Source organism: Heliangelus exortis, chromosome 24 (genome assembly GCF_036169615.1).
Source record: "Heliangelus exortis chromosome 24, bHelExo1.hap1, whole genome shotgun sequence".
In the NCBI taxonomy this organism is placed as follows: Eukaryota; Metazoa; Chordata; class Aves; order Apodiformes; family Trochilidae; genus Heliangelus; species Heliangelus exortis.
In genome coordinates this window covers 4,450,170-4,476,037 of record NC_092445.1, presented here as the reverse complement: position 1 = coordinate 4,476,037, position 25,868 = coordinate 4,450,170, and the positions used below count along the sequence as shown (strand labels likewise).

Sequence of the window (25,868 nt, the reverse complement as noted above, 5' to 3'; positions counted from 1 at the left end):
GTCCGGGGGTAGAGGGAAGGGGTGAACGGGCACCCCCGGGACCACACCGGGTTCTTTTCATCACTCTCAGCGGATTCCGGGTGCAAAACACCGAATCGCCAAATTTGAGAGCGACAGAGGGGCGACTGCCACGGAGGGAACGCTCCTGTGGAGCCTGAAAAATGCTCTGGAAATCAGAGGCTCGGTTAACGTGATTTCCACAGCTGCAGAGCTCCCGACCCACCCACATCTTCCTGCTTTGAGCTGCCAAGCAAGCAGCGTTTTGCCCCATTCTCTCTCTCCTTTTGCCATCCCACCGGGCAGCACAACCCCAGGGGCTGGCTGGGTGATTGATGGCTGCCCAGGGACACAGCTCAGAGGTGCCCACCCCTGCCTGCCCTGCCCTGCCCTCTCTCACAGATCCAGCTGCTCACAGTGTGATCCCACACACCCCCCTCCAATTAAACTTATTAAACCATTAAATGACTGCCTGCACCCTCCCATGGCACGGACCAGGCAAGGAGGCAGCAGGTCTCTAGGTAGTTCTTTATTGCTGAGGAGCAGGGCTGTGTCACAGCTACACGGGTGTCCCCTCTGCCCCCTTTGTGCCTCCTTCTCCCTGGCAGCTCTGGCTCTGGCTTTGCTCTCTGCGCTGCTTCAGCCTTTCTGCTTTTTTCAGCTTCTGTGCCTCCTGGAAAACCTGCAGGGGGACAGGGTGAGGAGGTGAGAGATGGGAAGAGCTGGAGCTGAGCTTCTCCACTACACGACCACCTCGGGTGGAGCTCTTTGCCACTCCTCTACAAACACAACCTCCTCAAAGCCCAAGTGCTGCCCCGTTGCTCCTCCCTCACAGTCGCGGCTCTGCCCTTCTCCCAGGGGATTTTTCCCTCCCCCGGGGCACCTGGCTCTCTGCAGCCCAGGCCATACCTTCAGGCAGAAAGCTTTCTTCACCATCCAGCGTTTGGTGACCCTGCGGGTGTAGGGGGGGGGCAGGGTGTACTGGATGTCGAGCTGCTTGCAGGTGTTCTCAAAGGTGTCGTAGCGGACGCGGCGCAGGTAGGAGAGGAGCTTCCGGCGCCGGTCCACGTCCATCAGCATGCGCCGCCGGTTGTCCTTGTCCTGCAAAGCACTGAAAGCTCAGCTCACCAGGCTGCAGGCAGCCTGTGCCTCCACCCCAATAAACTGCAACAGATCAGGGCTAAAAGAGAACAATCAGGTTAAACACAGTATCCTTTGAATTTGGCTCTGAGCCCGGGCTGGAAGTGTCACTCTGCCATTAACAGCGCCGTCCACTGAACATTTCCACAGGCAGAACAAGAGAGCCCAGCTGCTGGAGTGCCAGCAGTAATGACATTGAAAACAAAGTGGCAAAGGCACACCTGCAGCAAGAATCAATTTGGCTACGTGGTGTTCAAAGGTATCTGCTCAGCCATTTCCAGCAAGCCAGTGATAAGAACAACACCTGTCAGTCAGTCAGTCAGTCAGCAGGAATGTCACTGGGACTGAGCCAGCAGTTTCCCAGCCTGGCAGCAGGGAACACTTAAAACTATTTTATAAACCTTCTTAGGAAGGCTATAATCCTCAGAATTAAAATGCTTTTGTTCTAAACTGAGAAAACAACCTGAACAGCTGCTACCCCAGACGTGTGGGCTTGGATTACTGCTGGTTACCTTGGGATGCCTCTGGAGATGTTCCTCGTAGCTGCGGATCTTGGCAGTCAATATAGCAACTGGAAAAGACAGACATAAAACTAGAAAAAACAAGCCATGTGAGAGCAGCAGCTTCCCAGGGAAAGGCAGCATCATCTGCATTCCCTTCAAACTGCCAGCTGAGGACTGCTGTTCTCATGGGTACCCACTGCACCACGGCACAGCCCTGGGAATCAGCACAAAGCACACCACCAAATCCAGCCTGTGAGTCAGAACCAATACTGGCATGAAGCTGATCCATTACAAGTTAAAAATTTAACAGCTGATGATATGAATTATCTGTAAAACACCTCTTGTTCTCACTCAGTTACTGGTGATTTTACATTCATTTCCCTCCACTTGGTTTAAGTTCTGGAGGAACAGACACAAATTCTTTGTAAGCAGCAGCCAGCTCTGGGTGGCTGCAGGCTTTGGAAAAAGGTTGGTGGCATCCTGAGACACTGACAGATTTTATCAGTGACAAAGGGGTTTGACTTGGCCAGTGGCAGTCTGGCCTCAGAGAGATGGGGTGGGAAGAGCTGAATAAAAGCAGAGGTACCATCTGACAACAATATCCTACTTTTTTAACTCACCCTGCACCTCAAAGGAGCCGTTGTCATTGGGAGACCTCCTGACTTTCTCCACCAGCTGCTGAGTCTTTACTTTCATCTTCTCCTTCTGCAGATAATGGAAAAGAGCTTGTTGCTTGCTCAGAGGTCTGAGATGCCCCAGTTTGCTCCCCTGTGCCCAAGGACTGTATAATTAACAGCTTTACTCAGTGGCCATCACAAAACATGTAGAAATGGGAAGAGCTTTGTGCTACCTTATGAGCTGCTTGCTTTGTTCCCTGGGCATGCAAGATGTCAAAGTAATTTGAAGAACATCTGGTGTCCTGTGCACTATTTTCTGGAACACAAGCCAACCACCAGCAGTAACACAACACAGCTCAGCTCCCCTGGGACTGTTTAACATCTTCTCTCAGTTTAGTGAGCAATCATTACCATAAAGAAGAATGCACAACAACTTTTAAGGGCATACAAGACTTATCACTTTCATGTATTTAATAGCCCCATATTTGCAGTCACAGAGGAACACTTAAAAATAGAGTAGGTGAAGGGCATTTAACACCACAGACATGTCTTACACAAATGTGCTCACTATATCTTCTACTCTTTTATGCCAGCAGAATGGAACTCACCTGGCTTGCCATTTCCAGTGACAAAAGCCTTCTCACCACATCATCAACACTGCAAGGAGACCACAGATCAGTTTACAAGCTAGAAGCAAAGTATATTTCCCAACAGATACCAGGATGGGTTTTCAGAACATGTTGACTTTTGTCAGCTTTGAATTTACTCTACAAATTTACAGCAGCTCTCCTCCCCTCCCAGACCTGTCAGCCAAAACCTGTCCCTTAAATTCCAAAGAAAAATCATGGCTGAGATTACAGAAGCATTGAGCAGTTTTGCTGCTGTGGGAAGCATGGTGAATTCAAGTCACAATTAAGGCTTTTCAATTCCAAAAACATTACATGCAAACTGGGTGCTGAAGATTAACCTCCAAGTAAGTGCACAAGGACAAAATAATTAATTTTAAGACCAGCTGGTTCAAAGATCTGTGAAAACCTCTGTTACACCACTGGAGGCTCTCCATGCACCACATTTGAGCACTTCTGGAACCAGAGCATGACAACTCCTGACTGCAGCTCCAGCTGTCAGCAGCAGCCACTCATTGGGAGCTGTTTAACTCCACACTCCTGGCACCTGGGCTCAAGAGAGACTATTCCTAAGATGATTATTTCTAGTATTTCAAGATTATTTTCTTTTCCTATGGGCTACAAAGTCCACAGACCAGCACTTCATCTTGTGTTAACTAAATAAACCCTCACACAACCCTGATCAGTGACTGCTTTTGTAATTTGACTTTTGAAATGACCTTGTAGTTTTTGTGCTAAATTGCACAGCAGTGCCCACAGAGCATTATTGATGCCTGAGCTTCCATGAGTTGTGGTTGTGTGTGTGCAAGACACAAAACTCTGAGGAGAACACCCAGTCCCTTTCCCAGTCCCATACCTATCCATTATGGGGACATCAGCATAGTCTTTCTTCAGCATTGTGGGAGGGAGATCATCCAGCTGGCTGGGGATGTCTAAGAGGAGAAGGTGAACGTGTGAGGAAGGTGTCAGAGCTCTGAACACACTTGCAAAGGAAACAAAGTGCAAAGAAAATTGACTGTATGCTCCCAACAAGAGCTTAAGAGCTCAAGCTGGGATGGCAGGAGCTGAGGGAATAAAATCAGCTCCAGCCTCTTGCCTCCAGCACTCTGGAGCTACCACACAGTGCACAGTCCACCTAGAGAGCAATCTCTTGCTGATGACAATTGCTCATTTCCCATGCATTAATGAGCTGCTGAACTTTCTGAATAACTCTTGACTCTTCAAGGAATTATTTCCAGAAGCTAGAAGCTACAGGACTGCAGAATCCTGCAGTAAGGATTACATTTCCTCTCCTCATGACGAACTCTGCATCCTTACAGTGAAACCCATTAATTTCTGCAAATACCTTCTCTTCCTGTGGCATTATAGTACAACCCTGTTAACAGTAAAGCATCTTGCCCATGGCCCCATTAGTCCTGATGTACCTTTCCTCTTCCTTCTCACACGTGTGGCGTAACATCTGGCTGTCTGAACAAAGGGGCTGTGAGCTTCATGGAAGAAAACACAGATTTATCAGATTTATGGACACTTACAATCTTACATGTACTAAATATATGTACTAAATACTGCTCGGCCTGGACAAGAAAACTGGTCAAAGCACTTGGACTCCAAGGGACCAGTGGTCAGCCAGGTTTTTTGTCCCAAATGAGGAACAGCTTTAGTGTGGCTCTCACAAGGGCATTAAAACCCCCGGGGAGGCTGTGCTGCCGCGGGGTGTTCTGCACCCAAAAGCTGAGAGCAGGGAGCACCGGGGCTCCTCAGCCGAGCTGTGTCCGTCTGGAGGCTTCAAACCCTCCAACTGATTCAGGTTCCTCAGGTGTAAACCAGACGGGCCTGGCCCGGCCCTTCCCCTGCCCGGCACACACGGGGGGCTCAGCCCCGCCACCCCGGGCCTTAGAGGGACCCCCGGGACTTGGACGGACCCCCGAGCCGCCCCCTGCCACTCCCCAAGACTCTCAGAACCTCCTCAGGCTCCTTCCCCCTCCCCAGGCCCCGACATTGTCCCGTTCCATCCCCTCCGCGGCCCCCGCCCGCACTCCCCTGCCCTCGCCTTCCCCCTCCCGCCTCACCGGCCCCTCCGCCGCTGCCCAGGACCGCGGCCCCGCAGCGGAGCGGCCCCGCCAGGGAGCGGCCCAGAGCCCTCGGCAGCGCCAGCATCGCCCGCCCGCTCCCGCCTCAGCGCCCCGCAGACACGGGCGGCGCCATCTTGCCCAGGCACCCCCAGACGAGCGCCGAGCGCCTCGATGGCCCGGGCTGCCCCGCCCCTATCCCTGTCCCGGCCCCGGTTCTGGTCCCGGCCCTATCGCGGCGGAGGCTCCGCACTCCCCGTCCCGTCCCAGACGTGTCCCGGGCTGTGTTCAGCGCGTCCCCGTTTATTGCGGGAGGGGAGAGGAGGGGCGGGAGGACACGCACACAGCACCGGTAGAGAGAGCCGGGCCCCGGGGCTGGGTCCGCCGGTGCTGCTCGGTCCCGGGGCTGGGTCCGCCGGTGCTGCCCGGGCCCCGGCACTAAAACATCCCGCAGTCGTGGAGCTCCTCGGCCCCGCTGATGCGGAGGCCCTGCAGCAGGGGGAAGGTGGCGGGAGGTTCCTCGGGGCAGCCTCGGTCCCCCCGGTGGAACCAGAGGTTCCCGTAGGGCTCGGGGCTGTGGTCGGCGAGCAGGGGCTGCGTGGAGCTGGAGCGCAGGTAGAGGCGGGGCGGGCCCTGCTGCTGCCCCTTGTACCCCTCGCCCATCACCCGCGCGTACTGCACGGTGTCCCCGGGGCCCCGGTGTGGTTCCGGGGCTGCCCAGCTCTGGCCCGGTTTGCCGGGGCTTTCCTGCCGCACGTAGGGCTGGGGCACGACGGGCACGGTGGTCTCGGCGGGGGGCTGCTTCCCCACCACCCTTTCGAGCACGGTGACAGTAGAGATGGTGGCCGGGCCGGGGTCCCTCACGCCGGGGAGGGGCGGAGGCTCCTGGGAGGATGAGTGGATATGGTCAGGGACGGTTTGCAGGCAACATTCCCATTTTTGCCCCGTTTTGGGAAGCTCCTGCATCGCTGCTGCCCATCCCAGCGTGGCCTCCTTGCCCTCGGAAACCCGGGGCTGCCCCCACGAGTGGTGCCCGGGTGGGGAGTGGGGGCTCCAGGGTCTCACCTGCTGCAGCTCCGCTGGCACCCACTTGCCCAGGCTGCTGTTGGCAGGGTCGGGAACACTGGGCCAGAACTGCTGCTTCACTCTGGTGACCACAGGAGGAGGGGACTCAGCCAGGAGGCCTGGAAGCAGTGGCCTTTGGGCTGGCCTTGCTCCTGTCACTGTTCCCCGTGTCCACTCTGCCAGGCTGTGGCCACCACAGGGACTGCCAGGGTAGCCCAGCCCAGCCTGTGTGGGCTCTCGGTACTCACCGCCCGTTCTTCTGCAAGCAGATGAGCAGAAGTATGAGCAGGACAAAGATCAGCCCCAGGGTCAGGAAGAGGAACTGGATTTCAGTGTCATCTGCAAAGTGGGCAGGGCAGAGAATCACAGGGGAACCGTGGTGTGGCCCCTCTGGCCATACTGTGCCACAAGGCTGGGGCAGGACGCGGGGTCTGGTGGGTCCCCTCCTGTCCCCACACCCCCTCACCAAGCACCATGGTCACCAGGGTCAGGCTGGTGCTGTTGGTGCTGCCCGCAGTGGTGGATGCCATGATGTGCACTTTGTACAGGGTCGATGGCTTCAGCTCCTGGATGACAAAGGAGCTGAGAGTGGGATTCACAGCAGCACCTGGGGAAACGTGGGGGGATCAGTGTGGTGAGGGCTGCTCTGGGGGTGCCCCTGCAGAACCCACGCACCCCCCAGCCTTCTCTGATGAGGCCACAGACGGATGGGGATGGGTGGAGGGCAGGGCTGGTGGGGATGCAGGCAGGACTCACTGGCCACTTCTGCGTTGCTGCTGGCCCAGAAGATGGTGTAGCTGGTGATGAAGCCGTTCTGCATCTCAACTGGCACTGGGTCCCAGCAAAGCTCAGCACTGGACTTGCTGATGCTCTTCAGGTGGAGCTTTGGGGCACGGGATGGTGCTGAAACAGGGCAGGAGAGACCTGGTGCTGTGCAGCCTCAGGGCGTGGGGATGTACTGGGGGGCAAGTCCCACTCCTGAGGTGTGGGTGTCCAGCCCTGCCCCACACTGTGCTCCCGTGGGGCTCAGGCCAGCTGAGAGCATTTCAGAGTGAGCAGAAATCCAGCCCAGTGAGCTGAGCTCTTCTGTGCAGTCCCCAGATTATGGGCATGAGGTAGGGAGGGTTGTTCCCTTTTGAAAGGCAAAGGTTTGGTGGTGTTTGCCCTGGCCCCAAGGGCAGACGTACCCTTCTGCTTGGAGTAGGCTGCAGCGTGGATGGGCACACCTACAGCATCCTTGTAGAGGGGGTACACTGAGATGTTGTACCTCTGGAAAGGCTCAATACCCTCTGCAACAGAGAGCAGGGGAGGCTGAGGGCTTTGCTGCTGAGAGCCCCTGCCCCACCGTGCCAGCCCCCCTGCCCCACCGTGCCAGCCCCCCTGCCCCATGCTGTGCCCAAAGCAAGGAGGGGAGGCGTGGGGTGGGCTTGGGGCAGAACTTGGGGTCTGTAAGCTCCAGCGGCGAGCACGAGAGGGGTGCCAGCCCCCTGGCACACACCCCCTGTATCAGGAGGGCAGGGACCCCCCAGCTCACCCTGGATGAGGGTGGTGGTGGCCGCCCCGTTCCGCTCCATCTTCCAGCAGGTGCTGCATTCCCCAGGCTCCGAGGTCACCCGGTGCCACTCCAGGATGTAGGCAGCTGGGGGGGCTGGTGGGACCTCCCAGTGCATCCGGAGGCTGCGTTCACCCTCAGGCACGGCCCACAGCCTGCCCAGGGGCTGACCTGCATGGGGACAACCAGCCAGGGAACATCCCTGCCCCATCACCCCCCTGTGCCCCCAGCCCTATCCCAGGCTCCAGCCAGCTCTGGGACCCCCAGGCAGACACCACGGGGGTGTTTGGGGGAGCTGTTTGTGTTGGGAGGAGCTCAGGGGGGGCGTACAGAGGTTTTGGAGGGCAGGGAGTTTGCTTTGCCCTCACCTTTCCTCTCCAGGAGGGCAACCTCGGTGGCTGCTGACTCGCCAGCAGCATTGTAGGCTGAGAGGTAGATCCTGCGGGTCCCCCCCGGAGCAGAGAAGTTGCACTGGGTGTGGGTGGTGTTGCAGACAGTGGGGGGGTCCCTGCCCCTCCTTCTGGGGCTCAGGGTGACACGGTACCCCAGCACTTGCCCGTTTGCCTCCCTCGGGTGCAGGGCCTGGGTGCAGGCAGGGTTTTGGGGGTGCTCAGTGCCCGGGGTGATTCCCTGGCAGTCCCTGTGTCCCCACCACCCACCCCCTGCTCACCTTCCAGCGCAGCTGCACCTCCAGCTGCCCACCCACCCCGTCCAGCCGGGTGCTCCACCACACATCCAGCTTCCCCGTGGGGGCTGTGATGGGAGAAGGGTGGGCACAGAGCTGAGAGGGGACAGCTTGGCCCTGCCACCACAGCTGTGCCACCTGGCTGTGCAGAGGGGACCCTCGGGGGGGGGCTCCACACCCACCTTTCTCATGGGTGGTGTAGTTCCTGCCCAGGCTCCACTCACTCCAGTAGCTCCGTGCCGAGCTCCGCCGGCACCGCATCTGGAAGTGGTACCGGGTGCCGAAGAGGAACCCACAGCTCTGCAGGGTGCTGGGCTGCCCAGCGATGCCACGGACCTGTTGGCAGCCAGAATGAGGGCTGCGTGAGGAGAAAGCCTGGCAGAGCTCAGAGCACAGGGACTCTGTTCTCTCACCCTCCCAGGTCCCGGTGTCACTCACCAGAGCCCAGGTGGGATCCTCGGGTGCCCGGTAGCGCAGCTCACACTCCAGCTCCATGTGTGCAGTGCTGCGAGCCACCTCCCAGGCCAGGGTGACACAGTCGGTCTGGGAAGGGATGGACTGGATGCTCTGCAGGGCTGGTGGGTCCGGCTTGGCTGGAGGAAGAGCCAGGGGGAGAGCTGGAGCAATGCCACAACAGGCAGTGCATGAGGCCATGGCCTCCCACAGGGCTGCTGTTGATGCCAGGAGGTGCAGCCAAGGCTCCAAGTGTGAGGATGGTGAGAAACCACCCTGAAACCTTAATGAGAACAGCCTGTGGCATGGGATGGGTGCCACAGCTTGCCCTTGGCCAGGATGATGTTCTGGAGCAGAGAACCTGCATTGCCAGGGCTCCAGGTAGTGTTAACACCAACACAGGAAAAACACATCCAACAGGATCCAGGGGCTGGTACACGGTCAGGAGAGCTGCACGTTTGGGTCTCCAGGGGGCTGGAGGCTAGAGGGGCTGTGGGAGGGCTTGGGGAGTTTGTGGGAAGCCCTTCCCTGGCTGCAGAGCAGGAGGAGAAGTTGCACTGTCTGGGAAGGTTCTTTTTATAAATAGTTTATGGGCACTGGATATATTATTAATAGACCTCCTGAACAAATGGGTAATCAATTGCTGCAGAGTTGTAGAGTGCAGCGGGTCAATCGGCAGCTCATAACCTGCTGCTCAGTCTGCAACGTGGCTCTGGCACCCGCACATCCTGCCAGCCCGTTTGTCACAGGGCTCTGCCCCAGGAGCACGACCCCTCAGGCACTGCTGCTCCTCTGCTGCCCCTTCTCTCCCCCTCCTCTCCCTTTCCCTCTCCTCTCCCTCTCCTTCTCCCTCTCCTCACTCACCCACATCCATGGGGTCGATGCGGAGCCGCTGGGACTCGGCGCTTCCCAGCGCGTTTGTGGCCGTCACCCAGAGCTCCATCTGCCCGTAGAGCTGCAGCAGCCGCCGCGGCACCGTGCAGTGGCTGCGGGGACCTTGCGGGACGCAGCCCGTCACCTCCCGGGCTCTGCTCCTGCGGCAGGGAGAGGGGTGGGCTCGGGGGGAGCCTCCAGCTGAGGACGAGCCTTGCCGTGTGGTTTGGTGGGGGGTGAGGCCAGGGGAGGCGGTTGTGGGGCCAAACCCCGCTAACCGCCTCAGCCCCCCGAGGCTTACTGGGAGCACTGGAGGGTGACATTGGTGGGCAGGAGGCTGTCGGCACCCTGCTCCCACCGGCAGGTCAGCCCATAGTCACTGAGGTTCAGGATGCAGCTGAGGTTGAAGGGCTTGGATGGAGGGTCTGGAAGAGAGCAGCAGAGGCAGAGCCTGAGCACAGAGCTGACAGAGCCCTGGTGCCAGGCTGCACCTCTGCCGTGGGGACACAGGGGTGGCCCGTGGTGGCAGCAGACTTACAGCCCGCCCTGATCTCGGCCATGCCCACGCGCTGCTTGGCCCCGTTCCACTCCAACCAGCACCACAGCTTGGCCTGCGTGCGGTTGAACTGGGGCAGGGCGAGGGTGGACACCTCCATCCCCTCCGGGCCCCGGTGCTGGTTCCCAGTCACAGGCTCATTGTCCAGCATCCAGGTGATCCGGACCTTCCCCTGCTCCAAGCCGTGGCAGAGCTCCCTCCGGATGGTGCAGGATGCTGTGACAGCTGAGCCCAGGGCCACCACGGGTGGGTCTACGGCCACCGAGGCACAGTGCGGGGTCCCTGGAGGCAGGAAAAACACCTCACATTCAGAGAATGGCTGTGGTGAAGCCACCTCAGCTCCTCAGTGCCCAGGCAGGACAGAGGGACGGATGCCTCTTCCCTTCGACGGGCCCCCCGGCTGCTGGAGAGGAAGAGCTGGGTGTTGGGCAAGGCTGCCAGCACCACCGGGCCCCATCCTGCCCGTGCCCACCGGGCCACCGGCCAGGCAGCCAGTCAGGACTGGGACAGGATGCACGGGGGAGGATGGGGCACGTGGCTGTGGGATGGGACAGACAGACAGACCCCACTCACCACCTGGGTGGACGGGCTGGAGCAGGGAGAGCCACAGCAGAAAGAGTGTCCCAGCACCTTGCCTGGCCATGGGCTCCTCCGTGGCTTTGGCATCACCTGGAATGGGGAGGGCAGCTCGTCCTGGTGGGTTAGGAAAGGGCTGGGGACGAGGCAGGCTGGAAGAGCAGTGTCGGCACCATCACTGAGGCTTCCTGGAGAACAATGTTCTTGTGCCATCAGGGGCAGCCTCTGCCAGCAGCCCTGCTGACCCCTCTGCCCCAGCCTTGGCAGGTGCCAGCATGGAGAAGCACGAGGGGGAGGGTCCCTCTGCCACAGCCCACCACAGCACTTGGCCACATGCACCCCATCCCAGGGTCTGACACCCCACTCTGGGGTGTGACACCCCACACCTGGCCACAGGCACGGGCTGATGGTATCTCAGTTATCTTCTGCCTGGGCTGGGCAGAGATTTGTGGTTCCAGGGGGTTGATAAGCTGAGAGAGGGAAACGAATGGCAGCAGCACCCAGCACAGCGGGGCTGGGCAGAGCAGTGGGGCCTTGGGATCCTTCCTGGACACTCCCCAGCACCCAGCCCCAAGCAGCAGCTGCCTCTGCCCAGCCACCAGTTACCCTCTGCCCCACCTCTGTCCCCACCACCTCCTTGGTGGTGCCAAGCACTTGTCCCCAGGGATCTGCCCATGCTGCTCCCACCTCTGGGTGCCAGCTGCCACTTTCCTCCCCCCAGCTGATGCCCAGAGGAGACAAAGGACCCAAATGTGGGCAGAGGGAGCAGCCACCCCCCAGCACCCCGCAGTGCCAGGCAGGGGACAGGGCAGAGCAGCTCGTGCAGCCACAGGCACAGTGCTCATCTGGACCCAAGCACCCTGTGCCCCATCCCACCTCCTCTCCATCCCTACCTCTCGGTGCCTGGGGTGTCTGTCTGTCTGTCTGTCTGTCTGCTGCTCACTGCCTGCTTCACGCTCCAGCCCCGGGCTGCTGGCAGCTCCCCGTGCTCTGCCCGCTCCCTCTCATGCTGCTTTCACCGATAGTTCCTCAAACCCAGCGCCGTTAATTGCTGTGACTCTCTGAAGAAGGTGATTGCAAAACACTTCCCTGAAGGCTGTGACCGCCCCGCTGGCTGCAGGAAGGAAAAGCCCCGCAGCACACACACATCCAGGAGCAGCACCCAGACTTCCACCCAGGCACCCAGGACAGGGCACAGCCAGAGCCTTGCTGTGGGTGCCCTGGGGACAGGGCAGGGGGCACGGGACTGGGGGGGCAGGAGGCAAAGCTATGGCTGCCAGTACAGATCCCACACCCCCCTGCCTGGTCCCAGGGAGAGCTGCTGTGAAGACCATTTGACCCACATTGTCCATATTCCCACCACCCAGTCCAGCTGACTTCAGAGTGAGGGAACCTATGAGATGCCCCCAGAACAAGCCAAGACCCAACCAACCCACTGCTGCCTCCCCACGTTGACCATTAATGTTTTTTTTTTTTCCCCAGCTCCCTCTCAGGACTGTGTTCACCCCAGGGGGTCTCATTGCTGGACTTGGGGCAGCTCTGCCCACCCACTCTGTGCTGGCATCACCCCCTGGGATAGAGATCCCCTGTCCTGTGGGATGGGACCACGGCCCTGGGACAAACAGGGGATTGCCCAACCCTCAACACTCACTGCCTGCGCAATGGGGTGGCTGTTGTGCAAACTGCTGTTTACTACGAGATTTGTACCACGCGTTGCACCCCAGCAGCACCATCACCCACTGCTCACAAACCCCACGCTGCAAACAAGGGGGGGGCAGCACAGCCCCCACCCCCATGTCCCCCGATGTCCCCAGGAGGGAGGGTGGCCTGGGGGAAGCAGCCTGGGGAGATGCTGGCCACAGGGAGGTGGCCCAGGGCTGCAGCCAGCCCCAGCAGGCCAAGAAAAGGCTTTTTTCCCCTCAAATTTCCCACCCAGAGCAGGCTGGGCTGCTGGCAGGGGTGATGGGGGGGTGGCTGCCCAGGTTAAGTCCCACAGCCGTGGCCCTTGCGACATTTCCCTGGGGTGTAGCAACCCCAATGTCTGGGGACAGAAGTGAGCAGCTCACAGGTTGTTTACCAACCTGAGCAGGAATATCCGCAGGTATCCATGGTGACCTGGGCATCTCTGTGGGAACCAGAGGGTGAGCAGAGCTGCAAACACCCAGCTGGACACACAAAGACCCATAAACACTTGGCTGGACACAATTCCCTCCCCATGTCCTGCTGTGCCCTCCCGAGGGTCCACGCATCCCACCCAGCACATCCCTGCCCCTGGGCTCTCCTCTCCCATGCTCTGCAGGGAAGGATTTCTTCCCGGGAAAGCTCCAGGAGTGTCAGCCTGTCAGGGCTCAGCTTCCATCACAACTCCCAGTGCCCGGGGCTGCAGTCTGAGACATTTCCCCACGATGCTGCTCTCGGTTCCTCTTTGACTCTGAGTCACTCTCACGAGCCCAGGGCTCCCGTCCCAGGGATGGGGCAGAGGGACAGGAGGCAGGGTGCCTGTTGGAGCCACGATCCCTGCCAGCCAGCATCGTGCTCCCCCCAGGGGAGGTGCCGGCAGCTGCCTCTGTTCCTTGGGCCTGGTACCAGTGCCTCTGGTTTATTCCCTGCCGGGTGGATCATGGCTATTAAGCAAAGAACGTTAGCAGCTTGTATCAGCTCAGCTGTCAGCAAGAACCAGCCTCCCTAAAGAGATTTTCCTTTTCTTCTTTTCATTCCCTAAAAAATTAAAACGTTGCCAGTCATGTAAGATTCAGGACCTACGTGCAGAACCCAGCACAATTAACTCAAGCAAATCACCCTGTTCAGCTTCCAGCAACGGGGATGGAGCAGAGGCCTCCTGGCCAAGCCCCCTGTGGAGGTGGCAGGGAGGAGACCCTTGCCTTGGGACAGCAGCACACGGGGACACAAGGGGACAGAGCTGCCCTGGGCGTGGGGGGAGCCCAGCCAGGACCCTCCTGTGTCTGCAGGCTCTGGGCACCCGGTCCCCAAGCTGGGGGGACACCCATGGTGCTTGTCCCCCCCCTTGCCACTGCTCAGCTCCTCCCCAGCACAGCCAGAGGATTGATCACAGGGGGGCAGAGAGGGCGACCTTGGACAAGGCTCCTGACACATTACTGTAATTAATGAGGCAGGGGGATTAATTCTCTGCGTTGCAGGGACCTGAGAGTCCCTGGTGGGCAGGGGGAAGATGGGGCGAGGGGCCAAGCACTGCTGCCATCATTCATCTCTCATCTGCAAGATGCCCAAAGGACAGGGCTACAGCTCCAGCACGGGATGAGAGACCTGCCACAGCACCCCTCAATCCTGCACACCCCTCATTCCCTGGCTCTGCTGCCCACCCATCCGTGGCAGAGGAATGTCCCCGTGTCTGATGGCCGAGCCCCATGCCAGCCCCTCAGCCCTTGAGGCTCCTGGAATTCCCTGTTTTGCTGGGATACTCCAGAGCTCAGATGCAAAAAACATTTTCTTCCTCTGCCATTGCTGGAAAGAAATTTCCCTTTGGTGTTGCCACTCAAACCAGCTGGGCAGGGGGATTTTTGTGCCCTCCTGCACCCTCAGCCCCTATGCCCATGGTGCCAGGCAGCACATTTGATCCCAGCTGCCAGGGCTGCACTGCTGAATTCTGACCCTTCCTGACAATCAGGCTGCAAGCACAGCACTATTATTTTTCTGCTCTAATAAACACCCTGGACAATAATAGAAAAAAAATCAGCTTTTATCGGGAGAAAAAAAAAATATCTGGAGATTATTTACTCAGAGTCAATAGCTGCAAACAGAGGCTGTCAGCCCAGGCAGGCACTGACAGCTGCTTATGTCAGAGCATTGCATGGAAACGGGGCAAAACCCTCCCCAGCAGACCTCCACTAAATAAATACAGGGTCTGGAACACAGGAGGACCCTCAGGACCCCTCATCCATTTTACCTTAGGATGAGAAGCAAGGGCCAGACCCCTTTGGGGTCTCCAGCCATGGGGGTGGGAGCAACTGGGGGCTGGAGCCCAGCACAGAGCTGCTGTGAGAGCAAGAAATTCATGGTCAATTGCATTGCAGCTAATCACAAAGGGCAATTAAATGACTGCTTCTCGAGGGCTATAAACATCACCGATTTAAATCCAGTGACACATGGAAATAGGAATCCAACCAAGCGGCCTCCAAAAGTACTTTGTTCCCCATTATTTTCATTAGCTGCTTGTAATTTGATTTGTCCCTCTCCTGCTGCTGGCTTTTTCCATGGCTGAGAGGAAACAAATGAAACGCCCTCAAACTTGTGAGCCCCGATGGTGTCCACGTGGATCAGGAGGGATGCGGCTCCTCCGGCTCCCAAAAAGTGCTTTTTGTGCCCTCGTAGAGGGGACACAACCCCTGGCAGGGGGTGTCACCCCTTCCTTGTCACCACAGCCGAGTGCTCCGGGCACAAGGACAGAGCCCAGAGCTCCAAACCAGGCAGGGGACACGCAGGGCCGTGTCCCGGGAGCAGCATCCCAGGCACCTCACCTCTGCTGCTGGGATCGCGATCCCGGGCTGGCTTCTTCTCTGCGATTTCCATTTCATCTCCGTGGGTTTTCCTGGCGAGATGGATGAAGGTCTTTCCCCTTCGATCCTCTGAGGCTGCGGTGCAGGTGATTTGGGGTCGGTTTCCCTGCAGACCTCAGCGTTCTCCCCCCTTCCTTTGCTGATGGTCCCCAGGGGGTCAGCACACGGGGGTCTGACACCGATTCCCAGCTCCAGGCTGCGGGATGGAGCTGCCTCTGGGCTGGGGAAGGACGGATCTCCAGGGAAACCTCCCGGGGGGCTCCTCCTGCACAGCACTGCCGTCCTCTCCCCTTTATCTGCAATTTCCTTGAAAGCTTTCAGGCTTTGCTGGGGCACCTTTGCAAACGAAGAGAGAAGAAAACAACCAGGTTTGCATTTACCCCACTAGAAATTAATTCTCCCCCCCTCCCCTCCCTTCCCTTCCCCTTCATATTTAAAGGTATCAGTGAATGAGGCCAAGTTGTTAAGTGACAAAAGAAAAATGATTCTTGCCTTCCAGGGTTATTAAAATCATGTTCTACAATTTTAGCAGCCACAAGGAAGCCCAGATAATGACAGATGATGATAATACATCTCCAGCACAGCCTGGTCTATAATGATACTGCCCATATCTCTTGTATTAGCTCCAATTACTCAGCGTATAAGTATAATGAAAATGTACATCCATTCTGGGGAGCTGCATTTGCTGCCTCTGAATCCAATTTCTCCCTCTCCAGCCAGTGAAGGAGGCAGCTGCAGCTCAGTGCTGGCCAGAGCTGGGACAGGTGGTACCAGATCCACTCCTGCTGCAGCACATGGAACCCCAGAGAAGGCTCCCTCTGTGTAAGATTAATGCAGGCAGAGATTTAATCTGAATTCTATGATATTTCATTTCATTCCGATCAGAAAGCAAGAGACGACGCCTTTCGAGATGAAAACAATCTTTGGGAAAATTGAAAATAAAGATCACTGTTTGGGTAGAAGGGTGGGTGTGCTCCCTGCTGGTGCCCCCAGCCCAACACCGGGGTCCTGAGGACCCCAACCCATGTGTGGGGACGGCTGCACCTGGGGCCTGCAGCAAAGCAGCATCTTGGGCCACCAGAGGGGAGCAGGGACTGGAAAAGCTCCCTAAAAGCTTCCTGTGAGTGAACCACAGCAGCAGCCTCAGCCCTGCCTGTCCTCCCAACGACGCTGAGCCCACTCACAAGAAAAACCCCACGGCCATAGGGCCAGGTCCCCCTTTGAGCAAAGCTCCAAAGCTGGTTGGCTGTTTAAAAACAAGTCTCCAGGCAGCAGAATTTGCCACATTATTTCTTAAATTAAATGCCTCTATTTTTTCATAACTTTATGTAATATATATATATATATATATATGTGTGTGTGTTTAATACATAATTAACAGCCCCTCTGTGCTGCACTCAGTGCTCAGCACCCATCACCACCTCCGGACTGCATCTCCTAGCAAGCACAATTTTAAATGAGTTATTAAAGAACATAGGTACATCTATTAATTATTTCATAAATATTAACAAGCCCTTAATGGCTGGAATCCTGGAAAAACATGTTCCCGGGGAGTTAATTTTTAAAAAGGCTATTAACTACTCTGCCCACTGGGGTGGTGGGAGCTGACCCACCGTGAGCTGGGGGGGCTGATAGGAATTAGGAGCAACACCAGTCTGGAAACCAGTGCACTGCATCTTGCACATGTTGCCAGCCTAGATAAATCTCCAGAACAGCACTGACCTGAAGGGAGGCTTGCACGGAGTGGGGAAAACCCTGAAATAAAATGTTGCTTCACCCTCTTGCAAGTAAGACCTAACTCCGGGATGGAGCTGGGGTCACCTGGGACATTGGTTGATGGGGACAATGACATCTCTTCCCGGCCTTTCGGCATTTCATGAGTGACAGAACCTCCTTCCCCGAGAGAAATTTATAGGTCTGGATTTTGCAGACCCCAGCAGAGCAGAATCATCACCCCGCACCGGACAGGAACCCCGGGCACAGGGCAGGCAGACTCCAGCTCCAGACTGGAAGGGCTCCAGCCAGGGATCTTCAGCGAATTCCCCCGGGCTTTGGGGCGAGCAGAATCAGCCCTTTGGGGTCTGGCATCTTTTCTGCCCACCCTGCAAGCAGTTTTGGGAGCAGGAGTCCCCTGCGGAGCGTGGACCCGGCAGCATCCCCGCCCCGAGGCTGGAGCCCGGGCTGCTCCCGCTCCTCTTCCTGCAGCCCCCCCGGTTCTGCTCCCGCACCCGGAGCTGAGAACGATTTTTATCACCGCAACCAAGCAGCAACAGCCTCTGCCTGGCAGCAGCAGCCCCAGGAGCGGCTCCGGAATGAATAATGCTGGGGGGGGGGCCAGACACACTCTAATTTAATCAGGGTGACAGGAGCGGGACTCCCCGGAGGCTCCGCGCTGCAGTTTCCTGACATTAATGTTACTTTGTGTCAAAAGGCATTTTTTTTAATGCGTCTTGCCAGTAAAATAATCAGCCTGCTCTGGGGGTGAGGAGGAATTTGTTTCTCATCTATTAGGATACAGATGTCGCTCCTCAGCTGTCATTAGCGCACAAGAGGAAAGCCGAGGAGACGCTTTGGGTATTTTTAGAAGTATGACATGGATGATAAGCAGATTCTTGCCTTTCAAAGGCAATAATCCATCTCTGTCCTGCCATATCCATCAGGGAACACGGATGTGACCGGTGCTGCAGAACCCACCCAGCCCCAGGGGGAGCGCTGGGCTCCATCCCTGGCAGGGAAAGATCTCTGGGCCCAGAAGAGGAGGAATCTCCGGAGAGGTCCCGGGGGTCCTGGAGTCAGGGCTGAAAAAGTTTGGTTTTTTTTTCCTATTGCTCCCCAGGGAGGCCCGTGGCACCAGAGATGTTGCTCAATGGGTCAGAAGCTCTCAGGGGACACCAGGTGCCACAAGGTTGGTGCCCACCACCCCTCATCCAGGACATGGGGACAAGGCTCCGGGTCTGGAGGTTCCTAATCCCAGTACCCCCCCTTTCACATCCCCACTTCAGTCCCCAAGGGACTGGTTACCCCATGGGAGGGCACAATGGGAGCCCTGGTGTGGGCATCTCGGACCAACACAAACACAGCTCAGAGTACCAGGACCTGCCTGACACATGCCAGGGGCACAGAGCTCGGGGGCAGTTCAAATCAGACCCCCAGATTTAGTAAGTTTTGGAGCTGCCTGCCTGTTCTGCAGCTGACCCGAGTTCAGAGGCAGTTTATCAATTTATTTAGTGAGCTCTGTAACTCACCTTCAAAGCCTCTCAATTCTGCGGCGAGCAGCCCTCTTTAATTCTGCTCATGCATCTTTAATCCCAAGTGAAAAATGAACTTTTTTTTTTTTTTTCTTTTTTCCCCTCTTTTCATTTCTCTTTTCTGTTTGGTTTCAGAGACCGAGACAACAAATTCCGAACTCCTCCCCAAGAGGACAGAGAGGCAGCCACAGCTCTTCTCCCCCCCAAATCACTGCGTGGATCGCCCTCCGTGACCCCGAGAGGGCAGGACCCGGGCTCTGCCCTGTGCCGAGCAGGGATGAGCTTCCCCATCATCGTCATTTATGCAAAGAAGAGCCAGACAAGCACTTAAAGAGCTTCAAATCCACTGACTGGTCAAAACGCAACTTCATCTGCTCCAACGGGACCTGACCGAGGAATCTGGAGGCAGCAGGGAAAGCTCCAGCGCTGGGTGGGAGCACAGGGATACACGGGTTTGTTTTGGTTTGATCATTTTTCCAAGAGGGGAAAAAAAAAAATTGCTATGGCAACTTCTGCAACAGCCGAGCTCCTGGGAGACTGCCTGCGAGTGAAACTTGCCACTCATCAGCTGACAACGTTAATCTGCCGGATTTACATAATAATTAATGTCAAGAGGCAATCTACAACTCGTGCAATCAGAGTTTATGGGCAGAAAGTCAGACTCTGCAGACAGCAACTTGTAACTCAGCATAGGAACAGCGTTGAACTCCTTGGGGCTGCTGCCCGGACACCCCGCACCCCTCGGCACCAGTGAGATGCAGGAAGACCCCTGAACCTCCTCCGAGCACCCGCCCCGATGCTGCTGCCCCTGCCCCCGGCACCGCAGCCACCCCCTGGCCACCCCCATGCTTTCTTCTCTTCCCAAAAAATCTGTGTAGCCCTCTGGCTGAACTGATCCTGCCTCCAACCGGTTCCTTTTCTCCCTCCATCCATTTGCCTGGAGCCAAAAAATTCAGAGGAAGGGAAAGAAAATTAATCTAATTGATTTCTTCCGTATTAAGAAGTCAATCACTAGGGTGGTTTTTTTGTGGTGTGTTTTGTTTTTTTTTTTAATGACTCAGAAGCAAGCTTGACGTGTCTGTTAATTAAATGGCCATCCCAGCTCTAATCCGTGGCAAGTTAATCATTTAGGGAATTAAAAGGTACCAGCTCTGAGCAGAGTCACTGCCAGTGCCAGGGGAGGGGGCAAGGAGGGAGCTCCCGACAGGCCCCAACCCAGGGACCTACCTCGGGAGGAACCTCCTGGTCCCAGCGCTGTTGGACACACTTGGAAGGGGCTGGCAGCTCCCAGGGGGAGGAGGAAGAGGAGGCAGCAACCAGCAGAGCAGGAGAGAAACCCTCTGCTCCTCAGGGTCTGAATTTAAGGGTTTTACCCTCCCACCCGTTTGGATATTTCACTGGTGAGAGCCACAGCTCCACACACGTGTGAAAAACTGAGGGCTGGAAGTGAGCATCCTGCTGCTCGGGTCCCTGTCCTGGTGCCCTGGGGTCCCTGTCACACTGATACAACCATGGCAGGTTGTACTGGGCATTGCTCTGAAACTGGTGGGCAAAGGGCAAGGGGAGCTGCAAACCCCATGGAGTTTGGGTTTGCTCCTCTGAGGCACATGGTGAGAGCCCTGGGCTGCAGCTGATGGAGCAGAACTCCCTCGCGGTGGTCGTGGTGCCCATGGTGACAATGTGGCACTGCAGTGGCAACCCTGGGTCCCAGCTGAACCTGTAACCCTTGCCTTGTCCCTTGCCTTGGGGCCTGGGAGCTGGTGAGGGGCTCTTGGCCTGAGCTGCCCCTTCCCCAGCAGTCAGGGAAGCCAGAAACACTCCTTACACTGACACTTAGAGTTTAGTTGTTCATTTAATTGTTTGTTTACATGTTCCTTTCCATTGCCTAATTTGTTTATTTACATTCCTCTCTTGATTTGATTTTATCTGCTAATTTATTTAGCTCCCCCAGCTGATACCCCAGGAGCCCTGCTGACCTCCAGCAGGGGATGGAACCAGAGCTGGGACTGCAGGAGCTGTGGGCAAAGCTGCCCCGAGTGGCTCCAGACCCAGGTGGTTCGTGGTCCCGTGTCCCCTCCCCTGTTCCTGGTCTGGATTTGAGGGGATCTGGTGCCTGAGCAGGGGACAGTGTCCTGCTGGCACAGCCACAGCCCCGTACTGGGAATAAAGGAGGGCACGAGCAGTGTCCCAGGGAAAAGGAAGGTGCAGGAGAAGGCATCTCACCCCCTGACACCCCCGTGCCCCTTCCCAGCCCGTCCCAGGGAAATTCTCCAGGAGTAATTGCAAAATCCATCAAGCACAGGGCTCGATGTTATTAATTTGCCAGCCAAGAGCTGGCAGGAAGGGAATCGTGGCCCTTTCCCCAAGCCTGAGCCAGGGATAATTGAGCTGCATGGGGAGGGATTGCTGCTCTTTGTTAGCAGCTAAGAGATGATCTCCCAGTCCTTCACACTGATCTCATTTTGGGTTATTCAAACAGACTTTTGAATTAGGAGATAAAGTTGTTTGAAAAGACTCCAAAGCTCTTAGAAAAAACTTTGAAAATCTTCCTGTTTAAACAAAAAAAAAATTTTTTTTTTTTTTTTTGCCGGGTGTCAGTGCTTAAGCTCCTCAATGTCTGTGTTAGGAGCACCTGGAGTGGTCCTGGCCCCACAGCCAGGGAGCCCCCAGCCCAGGGGGGAGGTTGGTGGGGTATCAGTCACACTTGCACTACAGAAAGTTCAGCAGCTGGCAGAAAATCAATGCTGAGATACAGCCAGCTTGACTCCCTCCTCTAAATAACTCTTGGAAGTCTGGTATCAGGAGAAGTTATCTCAGGGCAGGGGGGATGCAGGACATTTCCCTCCATTTGCTGTGCCGTGGCATTGGAGCCATCCCAAACCCGGAGTTCTCCTTCTACCCAGGCTCTGAGACACCAAAGAAAACATAAAAACCTGCAACAGTTGCAGTAAACCCACGAGAGATGGCAGTGCTGGCAGAGGGATTTTGGCCCATGCTTCACAGGAGGGAATGCACCAGCCCTGGCACCAAAACACAGAAACACATCCAGGGACACCCCTGAGACAGGAGAGGATGGGGCAGAGTCAGGCCCTGGGTGCTGGTAAGGCAGGTGAAGGTACCTGGCTTGGAGAGAAACCAACAAAACACTGGAAAACCTGGAAACAAGGCAGTTGTTAGAAGAAAAATTGACGGGCAGCTGGCAGAGGGCACTGCCCTGCCCAAGGGAAGTGTTGGGTTCACTCAGATGGATCAGAAACCCTCTGGCTGCTGCTCTGACACCAAGCAGCCCCCTGAAGCACCCTGTTTAGTTTGTGACCATCAATTTTTGGTGTGAAGGGTTGCTGCCGGGGGCACAGGCTCTTCCTCCCACTGACACAACAAACCCCATATTTTTTCCACATTAATTCCTGTTCAGCCACACCTTAAGCAGCCAGCACACTCTTCACTGCAGCAGCTGGACATGGGCAAGCCCGGCAGTGCCTGAGGGCTACTGGGGCTCCCTGGTGCCAGGGGGAGACCAGGACAGAGCCCCCAGGGCTGGGGGGCTCCTCTCTCACCAGAGCCTGGGCTGTGTGAACCTGGCTGGGGTTCATGGTGGGGGTTTCCCTGTCTGGGAGTGTGCTCGTTGCTATAAAACCCGACAAGCACAATTTCCCTTCCTAATCCTGTCCACCTCCTCCTGGCCTGCACGCCTGCCTGGCTGTCACACACTTATTTTCCTGGTTAATTTTCAATTAATGGCCTCGAAGTCTTTCTGCCTGAGCAGTGGTAGCAAATTTTTGTGCATGTATCAGCATGAAAAACAGAACTGAACTAGAATCTGCCCGAGGGTTTGGGGTGAGCAGGAAAATCCTTCATCTTGAACTACCCCAGCAGCAGGAGGAGAAACTCCCTCCATGGACAGGGAGCCCCTGGCTCCCCCAAGTCTCTCACCCCATCCTGAGCTCCTGCCTCCTCCCCCAGCTCCTCCTTGCAGGGGATCAAGTTCTTTGTCCCCAAACCCACCTTTTTTTGTGGCCTCAGCTGCCTGGGGATATCCACAGCCTCCTGAAAGTCAACGACAACAAAGCCAGGACCTTGGTTGAATTAATTTTGTTTCAAAGCCAACAAAAACTAGAAAGAAAAAGAATTAATTATTCACTAAGCTCTAAGGATAATAAAGATAAAAATTAAGCTTGGATTTCGAGTTCCTCTGCTGTTTAAATAGACATTAGGAGTGCATATAGACGCTACACAGCTCAAAATTCATTTTAATTTCTAAGCAGCCATACAATATTCATGGTCACATCAGTGATTCCATGTCCCCTCTGAGATGGCTGCATTGGTGCAGTGGGTGAACAGCTCCAGTGTTGGACACCTGGAGCAGAGCAGAGCTTCACTGCCACCTCTGGGGCAGAGGCAGTGCCTGGGAGGAGAGATCATCCCTGCAAAGCTCCTCTTGGCTCCAAGCTTCATGCCCAAAGTCAGTCCATGCAAGACAAGGTTGAGAGGCAAAATCTGGACTGGCTCAGCACAGGGTGCTCTGTCCCCCCCTGGGGCTGCCAGAGGGTTCCTGCCCTTTCCCTGGGGTGGCAGAAAGGACCAAGCCCCCTCCAGAGATGTGGATCTGGGAGCCTCCCAGCACACGGAGCAGCAAACACAGCACTGAAAATGAGGATAATGTGAATAAAGTTGATGGGCTGGTCTGCGGAGCTCACTGATGGCTGCAGTTCATAAAAAACCAGAGAGGAGAATGGATCTGGGATGGACTATGGAGCTGCTCTCACTTCCAGCTCAGGTATTTTCCATCACAGCCTGAGCAGGGTGGGAGAGGAACTCAGCTTGGGATGTTGGATTGGAAGGATTTGTCTCTGGAACTGCATGAGAACAAGAGGGAAAAAAAAAAATTATCTGCATTTTTCCACGTATATTTGTAAGTGTTGCGTAGGGAGAAAATAAATGTGTGTAGAACAAATTAATTTGTGGTGAAGAAGCCTGACGTGAGAGCACTCAGATGCAGATAGCACGGGGAGAGCTTTTGAAACCAAATGCCCAGCTGCACCGACAAGGCGATTTTTGTAAATGCTGCTCAGAACAATTTAAACAATTAATTCTCGCATTTAATGGGCGCTTGCACTATCTGCTGGAGCAGAAATGAGTACATGTCTTTCATTACCTGCCACACTTCCCCTATTCCTCATCTTCTCACCGCCAGTCCCCGGGGGCAAACCAAGGCATATGTTAATTGAAACTGCAGCACGGCTGCGAGAAAAGGGGAAAAAAAGAAAAAGCGGATTTCAGGTTTTTGCCGACCTTGTTTTCCACAGAGGGAATGTGATCCTCGACTATTTACAATGAGCAAACTGTCAGGGGATACAAAGGCTGCTGGAGAAGCAAAACAAACAAACTGCAGCCGCATGTTACGCACACGGAGGTGGAACCGAACCCGCTTTGGTTTCGCCTGTTAATCAGTGTAAATTGGTCCCTGGGCGATGGAGAGGAGGGGGCCGTGGCTTCCCGAACCCGGAGCATCTCCCCAGTGCTGCCTCTTTGCCCATCCCGCTGTGTCCTGGCACCAACCCTGCCGGGTCCTCCCTCCCCTTCCCAGCCCGATCCCCCCCATCTCCTGGCACCAACCCTGCCGGGTCCTCCCTCCCCTTCCCGGCCCGATCCCCCCCATTCCCACCGCTCCTCCCGCAGCAGCTCCGTGAGACTGGAACCAAACTCTGCTGCTGTTGCTGGCCCTGAGGGTGCAAAACCCGGGCTGCAAAATGGCTCCTGGCACTGGGAATGGGGGGCGAGGGGGTCTCAGGAGGAAGAGGAGGAGAGAAAGAGGAAGGAAGGCAAATGTTAGTTTTGTGTTTGACTGCAATTGCCTTAATTTGCTTCTTTGGGTAACAGGGGGCAGGCTCAGGAGTCCTTTTGCTCCTGCCATTTGCTCACTATCAGGATAACATGCCTCCTTGATCTGAAAATGATTATTTTTCTTGACAAATCCTCCTGCTGCCCCTTTTTCTATTAATCTCCCTCAGACTCTTCAGAGAAAAGAGAATTACAGAGGCTGCTCAGAGGCCCACTTGCTCATCTGTCCTTGAACCTGGCTGGCAACCCGTTGTTAGCAGAATTGAGCAAATAGCAGAGAAAGGAATTTCTACAAATATTCTCTCGAATCTGAAAGGGAGTTTTCACCCAGCAGCACTGGCAGCTCCTTTGTGCTCCTGTCCTGGGAATGCTGCAGCATTTGCCTTCAGCATGCAGGAAGCATAACTGATGCTTCTGCTGCCTCCAACAGAAAGAATTCTGACTAAAAATGAACAACAACGATCTGGTAATTAATTTCAGACTTGGAAAAAAGGGGGGTGGAGGTGGCTGAGCCCTCTGGAGATGAGGCCATGTGCCTTGACTGATGCTGGGAGCAGCACGAGGTCCTTGGCACCGAGTGGGTTGGCAGGACAGACCTTGGGCACCCCTGGTACCACACTGCTGGTTTCAGCACTCTGCCAGAGCCTTAAAAAATGGGGCTGTTTGGCACTTGAGACAAGCCAGGCGTGTGGACTTTGGGATACAGCTTTAAAACCCCTATTGCTTTCTGCTGAACACTTAGGAGAGCCTAATCCAATTGGCCATATGGTTCTGGGCTCCCACCAATCTAATTCACCTGTCCCTTGGGCATATGGAAGGGAAAAGGGGGTGGGGGGAAATTGAAAAAATGTAAATCACATTTTAATAGACTCATAAAAATACACAAAGTGATGACCGAGAAAACTTATCAGATTTTATGGGCCTGTGGGTTGCTCGGCAGAATATGGAAATGCCACTCCAGCAGCCAGGCTGCCCTCACAGGAAACTTCCCAACATCACCCAATTTATGCTGCTCCTGAGACAGCACGGCCGGGGTGACCCCAATGTTTGTGACATTGTCACCTCCTCTTCCCAGGCCTGACACTCAGGGCCAGGGCCAGCCAGAGGCCCTTGCTCAGCATGGTATGGCATGGTTTGGCATTGTTTGGCATTGTTTGGCATGGCACTGCTTGGCAATGTTTGGCATGGCATGGTTTGGCATGGCATGGCATGGTTTGGCATGGCACAGGTTGGCATGGTTTGGCATGGCATGGTTTGGCATGGTTTGGCATGGCATGGTTTGGCATGGCATGGTTTGGCATGGTTTGGCATGGCATGGTTTGGCATGGCACAGGTTGGCATGGTTTGGCATGGCATGGTTTGGCATGGCATGGTTTGGCATGGCACAGGTTGGCATGGTTTGGCATGGCATTGTTTGGCATGGCACAGGTTGGCATGGTTTGGCATGGTTTGGCACAGCCCAGCAGGGTGACAGGGACAGCATCAGGGCAGCAGCTCCTTGTCCACAGCGATGGCATCTTGGTCATCACCAT

General features: G+C 55.9%; 2 protein-coding genes and 1 long non-coding RNA gene across 7 annotated transcripts; all 3 read right to left on the bottom strand.

Moving 5' to 3' along the window:
- Window positions 1–513: 513 nt before the first annotated feature.
- On the bottom strand, window positions 514–5,144 carry MRPS15 (mitochondrial ribosomal protein S15). Its single transcript, XM_071767566.1, has 8 exons — window positions 4,953–5,144; window positions 4,308–4,370; window positions 3,740–3,815; window positions 2,866–2,914; window positions 2,261–2,345; window positions 1,650–1,708; window positions 907–1,098; window positions 514–679 (listed from the first exon to the last, which is right to left on the bottom strand). Exons 1-8 carry the CDS (start codon window positions 5,038–5,040, stop codon window positions 557–559), a joined length of 735 nt encoding a protein of 244 aa, XP_071623667.1. The 5' UTR covers window positions 5,041–5,144; the 3' UTR covers window positions 514–556.
- A 91-nt stretch (window positions 5,145–5,235) lies between these two features.
- Window positions 5,236–11,776, bottom strand: CSF3R (colony stimulating factor 3 receptor). 5 transcript variants are annotated; one of them, XM_071767560.1, is made up of 16 exons: window positions 11,606–11,776; window positions 10,710–10,900; window positions 10,119–10,418; window positions 9,882–10,005; window positions 9,572–9,741; window positions 8,693–8,847; window positions 8,437–8,590; window positions 8,240–8,322; window positions 7,938–8,151; window positions 7,552–7,740; window positions 7,205–7,306; window positions 6,774–6,920; window positions 6,484–6,624; window positions 6,266–6,356; window positions 6,018–6,099; window positions 5,236–5,837 (listed from the first exon to the last, which is right to left on the bottom strand). In XM_071767560.1, the coding sequence occupies exons 2-16, from the start codon at window positions 10,777–10,779 to the stop codon at window positions 5,391–5,393; spliced, it is 2,469 nt and encodes an 822-aa protein (XP_071623661.1). In that variant the 5' UTR covers window positions 10,780–10,900; window positions 11,606–11,776; the 3' UTR covers window positions 5,236–5,390. The 5 variants fall into 5 exon arrangements, with proteins under 5 accessions (XP_071623661.1, XP_071623664.1, XP_071623662.1 ...); XM_071767563.1 differs by having other exon boundaries at window positions 10,710–10,864; XM_071767561.1 differs by having other exon boundaries at window positions 10,710–10,805.
- Window positions 11,777–22,721: 10,945 nt separating this feature from the next.
- LOC139807256 (uncharacterized) lies at window positions 22,722–24,263 on the bottom strand. Its single transcript, XR_011730508.1, has 3 exons — window positions 24,161–24,263; window positions 23,651–23,736; window positions 22,722–23,139 (listed from the first exon to the last, which is right to left on the bottom strand). It is a non-coding gene; the product is annotated as an uncharacterized lncRNA (long non-coding RNA).
- Window positions 24,264–25,868: the final 1,605 nt, after the last annotated feature.